Source organism: Podarcis cretensis (genome assembly GCF_951804945.1).
Source record: "Podarcis cretensis genome assembly, chromosome: 7".
Taxonomy (NCBI): domain Eukaryota; kingdom Metazoa; phylum Chordata; class Lepidosauria; order Squamata; family Lacertidae; genus Podarcis; species Podarcis cretensis.
Genome location: NC_137176.1, coordinates 43,514,914 through 43,530,597, shown reverse-complemented (window position 1 = coordinate 43,530,597; position 15,684 = coordinate 43,514,914). Strand labels below are relative to the sequence as shown.

The window sequence follows — 15,684 nt, the reverse complement described above, 5'->3', positions numbered from 1 at the left end:
ACAGTATTTATGATTAAAGAACTGCAGCCTTGTTATTATCTTTCTATGCATTTACATGTGACATGTGTTTTTTTAACAAGGCAAATGGTTATAAATTAATCGTAACCCTCCAGACAAGCATCATTTGTAAGATGGCGTAACACATTAATTTCTCTTGCTCTTTTGCTGCATCTTGCAGCTTTGAGCTGAATGAGAACTTCTTTATCTCCTTCCAGCAGCATTCTGATGCCTTCTTCTCATTTCATGAAGTTATAGGGAAGAGATGCAGAAAGAGCTTGAGTGGAGTAATTGACTGCAGTTCCTTTTAAAGAATGATGAAACTATAGTCTGCAATAGCGACAAAGACATTTCCTTGTTATTTTTTCTTCCCCAAAGGCCTTGAGATGAAAATGTTGCTTTCTATCTCTCTGTAGCTTTATGATCTTGAGTTTCTAGTAATGAATATATTATCTTGAATTTCAATTGTGTATGCCTCTTAACAAAAGTAAATTCCCACAAGTGTTCCAAAAGCAATTTATAACCCATTGGCCAAGTGAATGTTACATATCAAAGCTGGTCATTAAATAAATGTCAAACAAAATTATCTCGCATATCTTGGGGACTTAAGAAACCAGTGAAGGTCAAATGAAGTTCCCCTGGCATTTTCATGCAGCGGTTTTTATAATGAGATAACTCTCTTCTAATATATTGCATTGGTTTTATATCATGTATCTAATATAAACAACTCATTTATTTCAGTTTGCTGTAAAAATGAATGCCTTTGGTTCAGGTAGTTGTTCCCCAGTGATAGATCCTATAATTCTTTGCAAAACAATGACTATATTTTTTATCTTCTCCTCTACATCAAAGACACTGTTCTTCCCTGCACTGCTGAATACCCAATATTGTGAGACTTCAGACAGATCACTGGGGAACATTTTTTTTTCCATTTTCTGTTGCATGAGATTTTTCAGCTGTTCTTATATGTTCTTTCAATGCTGATTACAAATCTGAAATCGATTTCTGTGTACATGCTATAGTTATCTTTCAATTTCCGACTTTTGCCAATAGGTCATATTTACACTGGGGATAAGTGGACACTGACACGTTGATCTACCCTCGGGATGCAAACGGGATCTGTTCCGGAGCCCCGTTCGCATCCCGAACAGAACACAAGACACGACAGCGCGTCTGCACATGCACAGGTCGCGTTTCGCCGCTACCGCGCAAGCACGTGATGTCATTTTGCGCATCTGCGCATGCGCAAGCAGCGAAACCCGGAAGTAACACACTCCGTTACTTCCGGGTTGCCACGGAGCGCAACTCAAACGCGCTCAACCCGAAGCGCATTCAACTCGAGGTATGACTGTATTTTTATAGTTTTGTAACCTAAATATTTGTATTTTTCAGATTCCCTTCCCATTAACTCCAGTGGGAGGGAACAAGATAAACTATTGATCACTTTCCCCAGCCCTCACTTCTCATTGCACTTTTCTTGAGTTGTCCCATTCCTTTCCCAAGCAGAGAAGGGTCAGGATGTGATGTGGAGCTACTGCCAGGTGACTCAGGGCAGACTTTTTGAATTGGAGGATTCCTAGACATAAATTGTGCATCCTGACTGCACAGCCCTAGTAAACTAGCATATGTTTACACTGCAATAGCACACACAAAAGCAAAATTTTGCACCTTTTGTAGGACACTGTTTGATTCTATAGATTGTGTAGTATAAAAGCAATAAATATCAAGAGAAAGAAACAGGATGCAGTGAATTCCTCTGTAAATAAATTCAGTTTTGAGAGCCATCTTGTTTAATGACACCCGGTAACTGCTCCATATATGTTCTTATACAGCCCTCTGCTGGACAGCATTTGTTACAATGTAAGTTAAACCAGAATTCTATTTTAAAAACCTTTACAATAGAACCCTTGTTGTGCCAGGATCTGTAATTTGTCCCAAATATCTGGGTATGTGTGTACAAGTATAAAGTAGTAGAGCATTGAGCAAAAGTATTGTGATACTTGATTTCTACATAAGAGAAGTTTTAGTGCAGTGCTAATGCAGAAATCACAGGATATATATTATTATTTAACATTGTTGGGCTTGAAAACGGTCTCCATATATTTTTGCATCTGTTTCTGTTTTAGATAATTTTTGTTGTTTCATCCTAAATGTTCCAGGCCACAGTCTCTCTCATCATTTGTAATACAGTCAAATTCTTAAAGGTTTTCACTGTCAATGTATATACATCTCAATCACAAACTTGTGCAAGAGTTTATATCTCACTTTCAGTAAGCAAAACCCTTGATGATTCTTACAATACTAATTTCCTAGTATTTGTGCAAGATTGTACTATACCCATTTGTAGGCAGAAATCTAAGCTAACATGAAGCCTGCCCTGCAACATAAATCCTGGCGACACCCATGCTCAAAACACTCAATGATTATCAGCTAAGGTGGGAACTGAACCATGACCATTGTAGCTCTCCACAACCCATGTTACCAAATAAGTCTATTTGCCAATTCTTCAAGTATGACCTTTTGTGATTCTGTTTCAAGTATTTAAGTACAGTAGTGCATATTAAGTACTGGTTTGTTCCTACAGTTTGCTTGTCACTAGGAAAATATAAAGTGCTTGCAAGATAACCTGCTATGATGCCTTCCTAAAATGAAATACAGTACAGTATGAAGTAAAAGAATGGAATGCTCCACCTCATTTGACCAGTTCAGTCATATAAGCACAAATCAAATTATATTTCCATTCCGTTAGCAATAGATGACAAGAGCAGACACCCCCCCCCCCAAAAAAATGTAGGTCACCTATTTGAGATGGTAGATGAAGATCTGTTATAATCTTTTGCAATGTTAAAGATTAATGTATTATAAGAAGACAGAAAAATGGCTATACATCTATAACAGCAGTAAGCAAGGCAATCTAATATAACTGGGGAAACTAATGTGCTATCACTGGAGGACTGGATATCAAAGGTTTGGGAAGCAGATCAAATGATAAGATTAACTAGCATTGTCAGGGTATGGGAAGAAAGGCAACGTCATAACCATTTTATTGAAAAATTGAGTGCTTTTTCATGTATTGAAACAAGGCGCATTTTTAATTTTTTTAATTGAAGCTGTCGTTCAAGAGACCCATTTGTGGAATGCTGACAGAATCCGCATTGACTTCGCAGGAGCGCGCTGCTACGGAATCAGCCCCGCCCCTGGGAAGAACACCCTCTCTTCGCGCAAGCGCCCTTCGCGGAGACTCCGCCCTTCGCAGTTGTTTGGGTGCAGCGGCGTTCCTTACCCTCGCTAACGTCACGGCCTTGAATCCCTGCAGGTCCTGCGGGGCGACATGGCTGCCCAGAAGATCAACGAAGGCTTGGAGCACATCGCTAAAGCGGAGAAATAGTGAGCGAGGGGCGAGGGACAAGGGAACCGGCTTGCCAGCCCTTGGGGAACAGGCGGGCGAGTGGGGAGGCTCTGCCCGGGGGCTGTGGCTGACTGCGCACCTCCAGCTCCCCACGGAGCAGTGCCGGGAGACGGGGCGGTTCCCCCCGGGGAGGAGCTGTGGGCGGAGGGGGCCCCTCTCGGGCCCGCGCTCGTCTCTTGAGAGCAACTCCAGGCGGCTCTGCCTTGAGCTCCCCCGCCGGAAAAGAGGGGGGCGGTTTCTTGTTTCGGGTTTTGCGCTTATGCGCAGACTTTGCATCCCTCAGGCATACACTCGTCATCAGTTTGTCGTCCCCTTAATGGGGCTTGCTTGACCCAGGATGTTCAAGCCCTGAAGTATTGCGCGCTTCCTTTCTCTCCCCCACCCCAACCTCTGTTGACTCTGCCTTAATGCAAAGTCGCGTCACTGGGCCACCCGACCTGTACTGGTTGCAGTACTTAGGTAGAGGTCATCACCACTCTTCCTAGATCCTGTTATGCTATGTCAGAGATTGAAACTAGAGGCCTGTGCACCAGTAAGCTGCAAAGATCATACATGTCCCCCCCAACCCAGCTATGTTTGAACCAGATAAATCTCTTTTTCTTTGTAGAATTAAAAAGGTTTGACTGTAAGACCTGATACCTGGTCACCATTTTGACACATCTAGTGAAATTACTAGCCAGTAGGCAATCGCTGGTATGACAGTTGCAGCATCAAATTCCTTAATGATGTAGCATATCGTTGTTATTACTATTTGTAAGAAAAGTAAGCAGTTTACAATAAAGAGGGTTTTTTTTTAAATACAATGAATTGTTATTAATTTCTTGGCTTATTCTACATTTCAGTTTGAAAACTGGATTATTAAAATGGAAGCCAGACTATGATAGTGCAGCAACTGAATATTCAAAAGCAGGTATGTTCTGTAAAATGTTGGCAGTTCGTTTTTGCAACCTTAAATATGTTTCATATGTTCCCTGGCAAAGCTAACTTCTATTGGCAGTTAAAGCAGTTTGTGGATTAACTTGTTGAAATTCCTCTAACCCACAGTGCTGTTTTCTTGCAGCAGTAGCTAACTGACTACCTGCCATTGTTCTGCATTTCTGAATAAATACATAGGGTAAAAATAGACAGGCGATATATTTGGGGGTTTGTTTGAAATGCTAGATTGGTTTAATTTATAAAGGCTTTTCAGGAGCAAAACACTTCAGAATATCTAGGAAAAAGTATATTTCTACATTCATGGGAGCCATCATTTCTGGGGGACCCAGGCAAGGAAGAAACCCCAGCAGTCATTATATTAAGAAAACCAGAGGTTACCTTAGACTATTGATGGATGTCAGGTTGCACAGTATTTCCTAGTGGCTAGAGGTTGGAGTGTTGTCTAATCTTCTTAGGCCAAAGTATGTCTCTTGCAGCCTAATGCTATGCCTATTTACTTGGAAGTAAGCCCTGCAGTGTGAAATGAAGCTTAATTTCAAGTATGCATGCATAAAGATTGTAGCCATAACATTGTGAAAGCCTTTGATGCTAAAATGTGATTTTCTTTAAGATTCATATCATTATTCAGGATTACTACAAATAATAAAAAAGTAATTCACATTTCTTTAAAATTGCAAGAAATGTATGGCATTAATTGATTTATGAATGTGATAATAAACTTGACAGGATCTGGGCAGAAATCACTTTGCTGAAGTAAAAATCCAAATTGTCTCTTAAAAGTTCCCTTCTAAATATGATTTCTGAGGTGTAGTAAATGGATATTACTATGTACTTGCAAACACAGAATATAATATATTTTAATTTCTATTTCTTTTCAGCTGTTGCTTTTAAAAATGCCAAACAATATGATCAGGCAAAAGAAGCCTATTATAAAGAAGCTCTCTGCCAGGAAAACAATAAAGCGTATCCTTTCATTAATTCTTGCTTTGCTTAAGGGTTTGAAAACATGACTATTGGACTGTTACTCTTTTTTTTTATTCCAAACGTTTAGTGAAATACTGATGTAATGTTTTCTATCATATTTAGGGGAGGAAATTCAAGAAGTTTCTCTGTTTACCACATGACTCATGACCACAGCTCTTGACGAGTGCTTCTTGAGACACTAGCTTTTGCATCTCCACTGGATCTTTTGCCTTTTTCAATCAAAAGTTTGAGCTAGAAAAGCTGCTTGTCACGATGCAGAAGGGTCTGTTGCTCCACAACCAAAAGTAGTAGTTTTGAAATGATCTGGATTGTTTTGTCTTTGTGGAATTATTTGGTCCATATATGAATGTTAACTTGTACCAGTAGCATTCAAGTATCTACCCTCTTTAAAAACAGTTCAAGATTGAATATAGTATTTATTTCAGGAAGGCATGGTATAATTTGTATCCTTGACTCAAAATGATTTACTTCCAGTCTCTTCCATGCTGCAAAGTAAGTATGAATGCAGTTTTAATTTGTTGAGAGCTCTTCAGTATATGGAAAATCTAATTGAGGTTGACACTCATCAAAATATAATTCAGCAATTCAGTGCACAGGAAGCTGGGACAAAGGAAGCTGAAATAAGTTAAGCCAGTGTAAAGTTGCACCAGAGCCAAAGCCCATTCAGCAGTGAGGCAGTTGCTCTGCCTAAGCCTGGGCAAACAAAATTAAGATTCAAGGCAAAACCTGTTTCTGGAGCAGTTACAAAGCAAATAATCAAAAAGCACAGGTTTTTTTTAATACTCCCCCCCCCAATCCTAATTGCCATATATACTCGAGTATAAGCCGACGTTTTCAGCACATTTTTTATGCTGAAAAGGCCCCCCTCGGCTTATACTTGAGTGAGGTGGGCAGCGGCAACAGAGGGACGAGCGACCTGAAAGGAGCCCTTTCTTGCCGCTGGTCCCACCGCTGCTGCCCGCCTCTCGCAACGACAGGCACAGGAGCTGCAGTTGGGAGAGGCGCTGCGCTGCCCTGTGCCTCTCCCATCTGTGGGTCCCATGCCTACTCTTGCAAGCGGCAGAGGCAGCAGTGGAGGGATGAGCGGCCCGAAAGGAGCCCTTTCGGGCTGCTCCTTCCTCCTCCTCCACCTTTGCCGCTGTCGGCAGTGGCAGAGGAGGAATCTTTCGGAGTGCTTGTTCTTTCTCCGCCGCTACCGCCACCACCAGGTTTGTGATGTGGTGAACCGGCTTATACTCGAGTCAATAAGTTTTCCCAGTTTTTTGTGCTAAAATTAGGTGCCTCGGCTTATATTTGGGTCGGCTTATACTCAAGTATATACGGTACCTTGTGAGTTTTCTCGCATATTACAAAATTAGGTAGCAATAAGAGATGTACGGTTATGCATCTACTTTATATTTTGCTCTTTTAAAAAAAGGGACTTACTTTTTCCCCCGTGGACAGCCAGTGAGCTCCCCACACATCATCTCATGGGAGAGAGCTATAAATTCCCATTTCAAGCCAAATCATGGAGCAAAAATCAAAGCACATGTAATTTAGATGTCTGATTCTGTGCTGCATATTGCAGCGGAGTGAATAAGCTCCAAGATGCCTGCATCTTAGGATTGTCTGTCCTATATTCTTTGGTATGATACACTTTAAATTCATTCACTTTCAGCACTGATTTAATTTTGCTTTGCTTTTCAGAGCTTATGAACAAGTTGGCATGATGTTAAAGGTATGGCCATTTCCAATCAAACTATCTATATTTGATTTGGTTACAACTAATTATTGGGTGTTTGTCCTGTGCAATGCTAATCCTGTAGTTTGATAAACTCGTTGGGTTTTTCGTTTGAGATTTTGAGTAGATTTTGCCAGGTTGCTAGGTCACATGACCAAGCTGAAATGGGTTTGGAATAAGTTTAGATATTTTCTTTCCCTGCACCTGGCTCTCCTTTTTCGGTACTTATACCAGTGCAACTGAGCCAGGGTAGCAAGCCCAAGGTCTTCCAAATCCAAACTATTTCATTCTGGTGGCTCTTGGGTTTCAATTGTGCTGCTTGTATGATCCATTTATCAGCGAAGCCAGTACTTGTGATCTCAATCAGTACTACTTAATTGTCTTAAATTCAAGGACTCCTAACATCTTAATTGCCCTGTTTACTTCAAAGGAATTTTAATAGTAATATTAATAGGAAGGTGGTTCCTGGTAAGGAATTTCAACCTTTGTTGACTTGAAAGTCAGCTAATCTGTATTTAAAAGCTGTATCTTTTCAGCATGAAGAAATTTACACTTTTTGGTTAGGATAAAAGTGAGGGAAGGATATTTAGCTAACCCATTAAATAAACCTTTTCCAGGTGATTCTCACACGCATAGCCAATGCCTGAACCATCACAGATCAACAACATAGGAAGTTTTCATATTGCCTCAAATGCAGTGCATCTTCATGAAATACATACATTTAGATTTAAATCATAAAGTGTTGAAATAAAATTGTATAAATGGGTGTTTGCAGTTGCCCCTAGTCATTCACTCTTTGCAAACTGTACAATTCTTGCAGGAATTTCTTTGCCTTTTTAATGTTTCCATCTACTAAAGATTGTTGTACTGATTTTTATCAAAGGGTTTAACAAAACTTTTAATAGTTTCAAATATGCAATGATGTGATAAAACTAAATGAAAGTATTAGATAGACCTTACTTTGCCGTTTTTCCTGACAAACGTGAATCTCTTTCTTTCTCCTTTAGGAGATGAAACAACATCATGATGCAGTGGAAATGATTCAGAGAGCCAGCATGATGTACCTGGAGAATGGAACACCTGACACAGCAGCTATAGCCCTGGATCGGGCTGGGAAGTAAGTCTGCAAACTCAAAGCATTGGTTTCTTTTCTGGAAAAGAAGTTTGATTTATCTAGTTTGCTTTTTTTAAAAAAGCCATCAAGCTAAATAATAATGTTGACTTTTTATTTCAGAGTAATAGAAAATATAAATCCAGACAAGGCTATACAACTTTATCAGCAGACAGCAGCAGTGTTTGAAGTAAGTTGCCTGAAACCAATATAGTATGTTCCCCAGGAAATGTGTTGAGAATGGCAGAGAATAAAATTTAAAAGGTGAACAGCAGTCAAATCCTATTGCAAAAGAGTGAAACTTCAGATGTGCTTATTAAATGTCTTCTTGTCTCTGGTCTTTCTGACAGCACTGCTGAATTCTTTTTTTGCATGAGTCTTACTACTTTCATCAGCGAATGTCATTTGCTTTGTATAGTATATACGCCATAAGAGTAGATAACAAAGCCTAAATGGGGCTAGAAAATTGGGGCCAAGCTTGGCAAGCACGTAAACAGGCAAGCTATCTGTCTTCACCTTCTTAACTCACGACAAACAGTTTTTAAAATGCAATGTTTACCTTGCAGGGCCTACATTTATTCCATTAAATGCTGCAACTTTTCTGGAATTTCATGTTCCAGTTAAGCTTACTCAGAGAGGTTTGGGTCACCCAGCTGATAGAGCTGTGTATTAAGGCAAGTAAACTGGAGAGAATTTTACCTGACAAATCATTAATGTTCTTATATGATTTTGGTTTCTTATCTAGAATGAAGAACGTTTACGACAAGCAGTTGAAATGTATGGAAAAGCTTCAAGGCTTTTAGTCAGAGGTCGCAGGTGGGCATCCTAACTTTTGTATTCCTTTTTTAAAATGAAATCATTCTCATGGCACTGCCAGCTGATGAAGCTATTGCATAAATTCACAGTTGATCATTAAATTATTGCATGATATCTAGATGACATTCATCCATGTTGGGGTGGGGGAATTACAATTTCCTAGCTTGCAAACTTTTAAATTGTCTTCTTGGGAAATAGATTCTTCCTGTAGAATGGCATCTACTATAACTGACTTTCAAATGAAACGGATATTTCATTTAAGAATTAAAATGTTGTGGGCATCTATTGGCTGGTAACTGCAAAGTCACTGAAGCCAAAGGAGACAAACTCATTCCTTTCGTGTCCACTTACCATTCTTTAAAAAAAATACAACAAACATTGAAAATGGGCAAAGCTATCCCTATCTCAGTAATGTTTCATTTAGCTCGGTTGCTAGAATGTGAGAATCTTAATCTCAAGATTGAGGGTTTGAGTCCCATGTTGGGCAGAAAGATTCCTGCATTGCAGGAGTTTGGACTAGAGGACCCTCATGGTCCCTTCCAACCCTACAATTCTAAGATTTTGCTGCCTTTTCTTTAGAGCTGTATATGCTCATTGAATCCCATCTCCCCAGCAGCAAAATTAGTCTGGGTTCGGGAGATAAAGGTCATTCTCATTGGCACTCAATTAGGGCTAGCACCACTAAAACATACAGATCATAATCATTTCTTCCTGTACATCTGTAATGGTGTCAGCCATACATTCCATATCCCAGTGCTCATGTGGCTGTATTAGACACAGTCATCCAAATGCATTGCAGGTAGTATAAATCTGTCCTGGCTTTTCACCATTTCCTTATACTCCAGCATGTGTTTTGTAAGGAAGTGGTTCCTTCAGCTTTACGTTCAGTATGGGCTCACTGTAACCGCACATGAGCTCATGTCTTGCTTGGGTGTTGAGCTGCCTTTTTGGAAAATGGACAGTTAGGGAGTGATTTTCTCTCCTGATTCCTGCTGCTCCTTTCTTTAAATGTACCAATCCTTCTCATTGTCTTTCAGACTAGATGAGGCTGCAGTATCTATTCAGAAGGAAAAGAGTCTTTATAAAGATATTGAAAACTATCCAACTTGTTACAAGGTATAAAGACAGGTGGTCTCTTTATCTGTTTCTGAAAAGGTGCTGTCTTTTTTTTTTTTTAATTACTCTAATTTGTAAGCTCACATCTAATTGAACAGCGTTAGATGTATTCCTCACTAGAAATCATACACACACTAATCTCTAGTCTTAAAACAGTTGGAAATGTTAAAATTGGTTCATGTTTTTGTTTTTTGTTTTAAAGTACTTAAAAAAAAAACAACCATCAAACTTGGAAGCTGATTTTTAAAATATTGGCCTGCTCTATATTTTATGTAGTGTTATAATTGTAAAATCTGACATCTTTGAAAATCCCGAATATCTATGGATTGGGTGGAGTAAGTCTTATTTTACCCTGCATAACTTTTGTGCCATGCCTTGGTTATTTAATTCACTTGTGTGTGACTAGCAGAGTCTGTTGTTAGGTGCTAGCAGGGTTTCAGGTTCACCTTTCATGGGACCCTGTTTATTTTAAGCTACAAGCATCTTCCGTGTACCGATGTGATCATTGTGTTCAATGCTTGCTGATAATGTATGAGGAGTACCTTCAAAATTACATCCTTTGTTTGGTGAGGAAGAGGCAAAGTAGCCTAATGCCCAAAGTACATAATCTGTAATGATCCAAGTCCTCTTAAATAGCAAAAGGCGTATTTATTTTATGTCTTTCTATAATTGAAACAGTTATGGAGAGTTATTTAATGCTAAACTTTGCTCAGAAAATAGCAGGCCAAACATCTGTTGCCAAGAACCTGGTCATTTTTCTGAAAGAAAAAAATCACCCTTAATTCTTCAAAGTACCTCTTTTTTTCTTTTCTTTTTTGAGATGCTGACATTTATATTTTTTCTATTGAATCCATTAAACTGAGAAATTAATACTGCTTTGTTATTAGAGAGTGAATCAGTGATTTTTTTTTCCTTTTAGAAAACTATTGCTCAGGTTTTAGTTCATCTTCACAGAAATGACTATGTTGCTGCAGAAAAATGTGTCAGGGAAAGTTGTAGGTAAGTCATCTGTTTGCCTGATTTGTTTTTAATTTTTAAAAGCATAGTTGTGTTCTTCATCATCTTATGCTCTGTATTTCTGTTACTGGCATAAGCGCTGAATGCAGGGTTCGTTGGCACGTCCTCTTTTTGAGAAACGCTCCTTGCCTATAAAAGAGTGACAATAAATTTGTTTCTCGTCTTAATATCAAATTGTTACATCTACAAAACTCATTTGTTGGTTTAGAAAGTAAGCTGCTCATTCATTCATTCATTTGGTACTCTTAGGCATTTGGGTCCCAAAGACTTTATATGATGGTACTAGCACATTGAATTTGGCTGGTAGCTGCCTGGTAGCCAGAGCAGAGCTTTCAGAACCAGGTGACACAAGATTCCATTGAGCTTGCCCCACTTACTAATCTAGCAGCTTCATTCTGCATTAGCTGAACCACTTCAAGAGCATCCCTACATAGAACCCATTACATTAGTCTAAGTGGGGCCAAGCTATTCTGTTCCAGGAACAGCCATAGCTAGCAAACTAGCCTACACAAGGCCTAAACACTCCTAGCCACAGGAACTACTTGACACCTAGTTCTTAGATATGGGAACCTGCCCACCTACAGCATTTCCTTCTTATTAGAATTGAGCCTCAGTTTATTAGCCGCCATCCACGCCTTCTCGGCTTCAGTGTACCTCCATAGCCTCTCTTGATTTTCTTGTTTGTACCTTATATGGAAATTTAGTTTCTTTGCTTTGAGTGAAGTAATTTAAATAATACTGCAATTGCTTCAGCATACCAGGCTTCAGTGAAAGTGAAGACTGTGCTGCATTGGAGCAGCTCCTAGAGGGGTATGATCAGCAAGACCAGGACCAAGTATCAGATGTTTGCAATTCACCACTCTTTAAATACATGGACAATGATGTAAGTTGGTGTTTCAGTTTATTTTCTTAAGAAGAATATATTAACTGATTATTTTGATCCACAGGGTGTTTTGTACTGACAAATAGTAAGTTGCAATGCTATGCATAAATGTGGCATTTCCTGTGATACACGAGTATTCAAGTCACTGCCAAAGCTAAAGTCTGAATGGGCTGTGGGTAGTATCTTGTCACCTTGGTCATACAACTTTTTTTTCAGAGGGCCTTTTCCTTCTAGAAAAAGATTGGCTGTAACATAGGTTTGTAAATACTGATTTCAAACTGCAGAGATGGGCCTTCCTTTACATTGCTTGTGTTTTTAATGACTTAATGTCTTATGATTTTATTATTGCAATTGTTAATGGCTTTGTAGATTAAAAATTTGAGATAAAATAGTGAGAAATAATCACGGTGCCCCGGGACACAGATGAATGTGTCCACTGCTTTGTATTCTGTTACTTTTCCTTAGAGTGGTATTAGTGGGGTGCTGGCATTTTCTAATTAACCATTCTGTTACTTTATGAAAATACTCATCTTGACTGCAGAAGAGTAAGTTAAACAGGGCATGTGTGCTCAACATCTTGTTCTTGCCCTCTGCCAGTATGCCAAGCTTGGCCTCTCATTGGCTGTCCCAGGAGGAGGTGTGAAGAAGAAATCCCCAGTTACTCCACAGGGCAAAGTGGGTGAACCAGGTGAAGGAGGTTCCCGTGGAAATGAGGAAGATGATGATTATGCAAGTGGACTGCTGTAACTCCAGTACAACTCTACTCTTAAATGTCAACCTAGCTGTTTCTGGCAGTGAGCAATTCTGGAAGCTGCCGAATTACCATCACTTCATTGCAATCAGTAAATTGGAAATATAACAATTTGTCTGCTTCTGGGAAACTTGTACGGAAAGCATGGTTGTACATTTCGAAGTCTTCTTGAGTTACAGTCCTACATTTTTTCAGTGCATCTGCTTTAATAAATAATTTTGAGTATTACAGTTTTCCCTTCAAAAGGGGAAGTGGGTTTGGATGATGGCATTTACCTTCAGATAATTCTCTCTAGATGTTTAGTTTCAGGGCCTATTGCTTCATGCTCTGATATTCCTTGGAGTTCAGGCAAAGGAGTGTTAAGCATTTTTTTGAACAACACTCACTAAACAGTGTGGAGCACCTTAAACTATGTTGTATATCCCTTTTCCCAGATGACCCTAATATTTTCTGAAACATAATGTATATAGAAGGTTTATGGGCCAGTGTTGGGAAGGCATAATCAGTTCTTTAGAAGCATAAATAGTGAAAACTAGTTTTCTGAGTAACACAACACCTCTATAGATAAACTGGAAAAGAAAACTTGTTTTCTTTTGGATATTACATACTTTAGTTATGGAATAGTTAGTTTTGCCCATTTCTGGGCAAAAAAGGACCCCATACTCATTGGTATGCAAATGATATGCTTTTCATATTCAGAGAATATCTAACATTATGAACTTGCAGATTTTCCAAGGAGAAGTAATATGCCACAGGAGAAGGATCTTGAAATGTGTTCAATAACATTCCTAGTAGCTTTCGGCTGTGTTGATTGAACATCATGAACACAATTCCCTGTTAATTGCATCCCTTGCCATAGGGTAATGTTTACTATCACAGGTAATTCAAATACTGCTGTTTTTGTCAAGTATAGACTTGCACTATTATGTATTGTGTGAGGAAAGGAACATGACTGTAAAACACTGCTTTTTTTGAGGTGTGTGTGTGTGGGAGAGACAGTAAATTCTTAAATCACACATTCAGACGTTTATGGAGAGATGTTTGTAACCCAGTGAGTATAACAGTTTTGAACTAGGCCCACTTCCTATTTTCACGGTACATGGAAATCTTCAGGGATATAAAACTGAATTTGTGTGCAATGAAACAACATTTTTACAAAGGATTGCAATGACACTTTCAGAATTGAAATTTGTGAAGTTGAGTGTAACTTAAAATGCGTAATGTCTATATTTTTTGACCCACTGACCTTTATTTTAGCTGGCAAAAATGTAATGGAAACCCTAGTATCTTTATTAAATGTTAAACAGTAATCAGCACTTTCTGATAATATGTGTTTTAGTGTTTGTTTCCCAAAGCACTGTACACACTTCCTTTGACTAAGAGAGAAAATGCAGCAAGGAGGAAGGTTTTGAGGAATAATGCCAACTTTTCAAGAGCCAAAGCATGTGTTGGTTTGCATGAAGATGCTAAAATGTAGTCCAATACTATGAAAGTAAATAACTATAAATTATTGAATACTGCTCATTTGTACACCCGGATGTTGTGTAAACTGTGTTTTATGCAATGTGAAACCTGTACTTTAATTGTAATTCTGCCTGGCCTTTCCGTGGGATGCAGTAGAGTATAAAAAATGTTGTAATTCTCTACAAGATCCAGCCTCCCTGAGACGAGGCTCTGTAATTCAGCTGTTAAAAAAATCTTAAAACAAGAAGTTTCTGTGTGTGCTTTTATGATGATTGTGATCAGTTTGATCCATTGGGGTGCTGAAATGTTAATGGAACTGAAAATATCAAACCTCAGTGGTTGAGGTGAAAAACTAGTGTTACTCAATGAACAGAAGTTACTTAGGCTGTTTACAGAATCTGTTAATCCTGTCACTAGAATTTCTCAAATGCTTTTATGGTATAATCTTTAAATCTTCCAAGTGAGAAGTAATTTGAATATTGGCAGTCACTAGCTAAATCAGGCATTTCTCAACTGTTTCTCTTTTAAGGGGTCTTGTAAATAATGAGAAGTTTGTTGCTTCTGTATATGGAAGGGCACATACAAACTATAAAATGAATGACCTAGAATGAACACTTTGTAATAGGCTACACAAAATTGTACTGGCTCTTGGGTATGACCAATTGACTTTAAGAATGCTTTGGTGTGCATTTGTTTATTCTAATAACTGAGTTTATTCTAATAACTGTGGTGCTTTCAGAAGAAAATGTCCCATTTGGGGCTTCCGTTCGGCAGTTTATGGATTTAGATTTGCAGTATAGTATAATTATTGCCACAAGATGGTGCTGTGGTTTAGACAAAAGTGTGTTGTTTTTACTCTACCCTTCTCTATGAATGCAGTGAACATGAAAAACTATCTTAAATCAAGATTTATACCCTGCCTTTGGATCAAAAGATCCTCAATATCTGCTTCTAACAGATTGCAGCAATGCAGAACTACCCTTCCACCTGCAACTTACCCTATATATGTTCATAGGTTACATGATAGCATGTATATAAACACATGTTGCCATGGAGATGTCCCACTGGGATGTTGCATTGCACTTCAATTAGCAGAAGATCAGTCTCCATTCAAACTCCAAATAAATGTGTGTATTATACAGCACCAACATCACATCAGAGAATAAAATAGCCATGCGGCTTAAATTGCCAAAATGGTTACAAAGAATGAAATGGTTAGTTGAGACAACCCCCAGGCATAGATCAAGTGTGTTTCCTGAGTTTCAAAGTGACCTGAGGCTGAGTCAGTATTGAGATTCTTGAAGTAGCTAGGAATGAGTCCCTAGATACAAATCATAGTCCACTTTCATAGAATCATCTAACTGCAACCCTCCGCAATGCAGGAATCTCGATTAAAGCGTCCGTGACAGATGGCCATTCAAACTTCTTAAAAACCTCCAAGGAAGGAGGGTCCACTACCTTCCAAGGTTCTACTGTCAAA

The 15,684-nt window shown here is 38.8% G+C and overlaps 1 protein-coding gene and 1 long non-coding RNA gene across 2 annotated transcripts; one reads left to right on the top strand and one right to left on the bottom strand.

The window, feature by feature from the left end:
- The first annotated feature begins 3,225 nt into the window (after positions 1–3,225).
- On the top strand, positions 3,226–14,451 carry NAPG (NSF attachment protein gamma). Its single transcript, XM_079982989.1, has 12 exons — positions 3,226–3,384; positions 4,249–4,316; positions 5,221–5,305; positions 5,801–5,818; positions 7,013–7,043; positions 8,054–8,163; positions 8,281–8,347; positions 8,903–8,973; positions 10,011–10,089; positions 11,009–11,088; positions 11,860–11,989; positions 12,587–14,451. Exons 1-12 carry the CDS (start codon positions 3,329–3,331, stop codon positions 12,734–12,736), a joined length of 945 nt encoding a protein of 314 aa, XP_079839115.1. The 5' UTR covers positions 3,226–3,328; the 3' UTR covers positions 12,737–14,451.
- LOC307219672 lies at positions 13,722–15,600 on the bottom strand. The gene is made up of 2 exons (XR_013840506.1): positions 14,930–15,600; positions 13,722–14,602 (listed from the first exon to the last, which is right to left on the bottom strand). It is a non-coding gene; the product is annotated as an uncharacterized lncRNA (long non-coding RNA).
- Between the last annotated feature and the right edge of the window lie 84 nt (positions 15,601–15,684).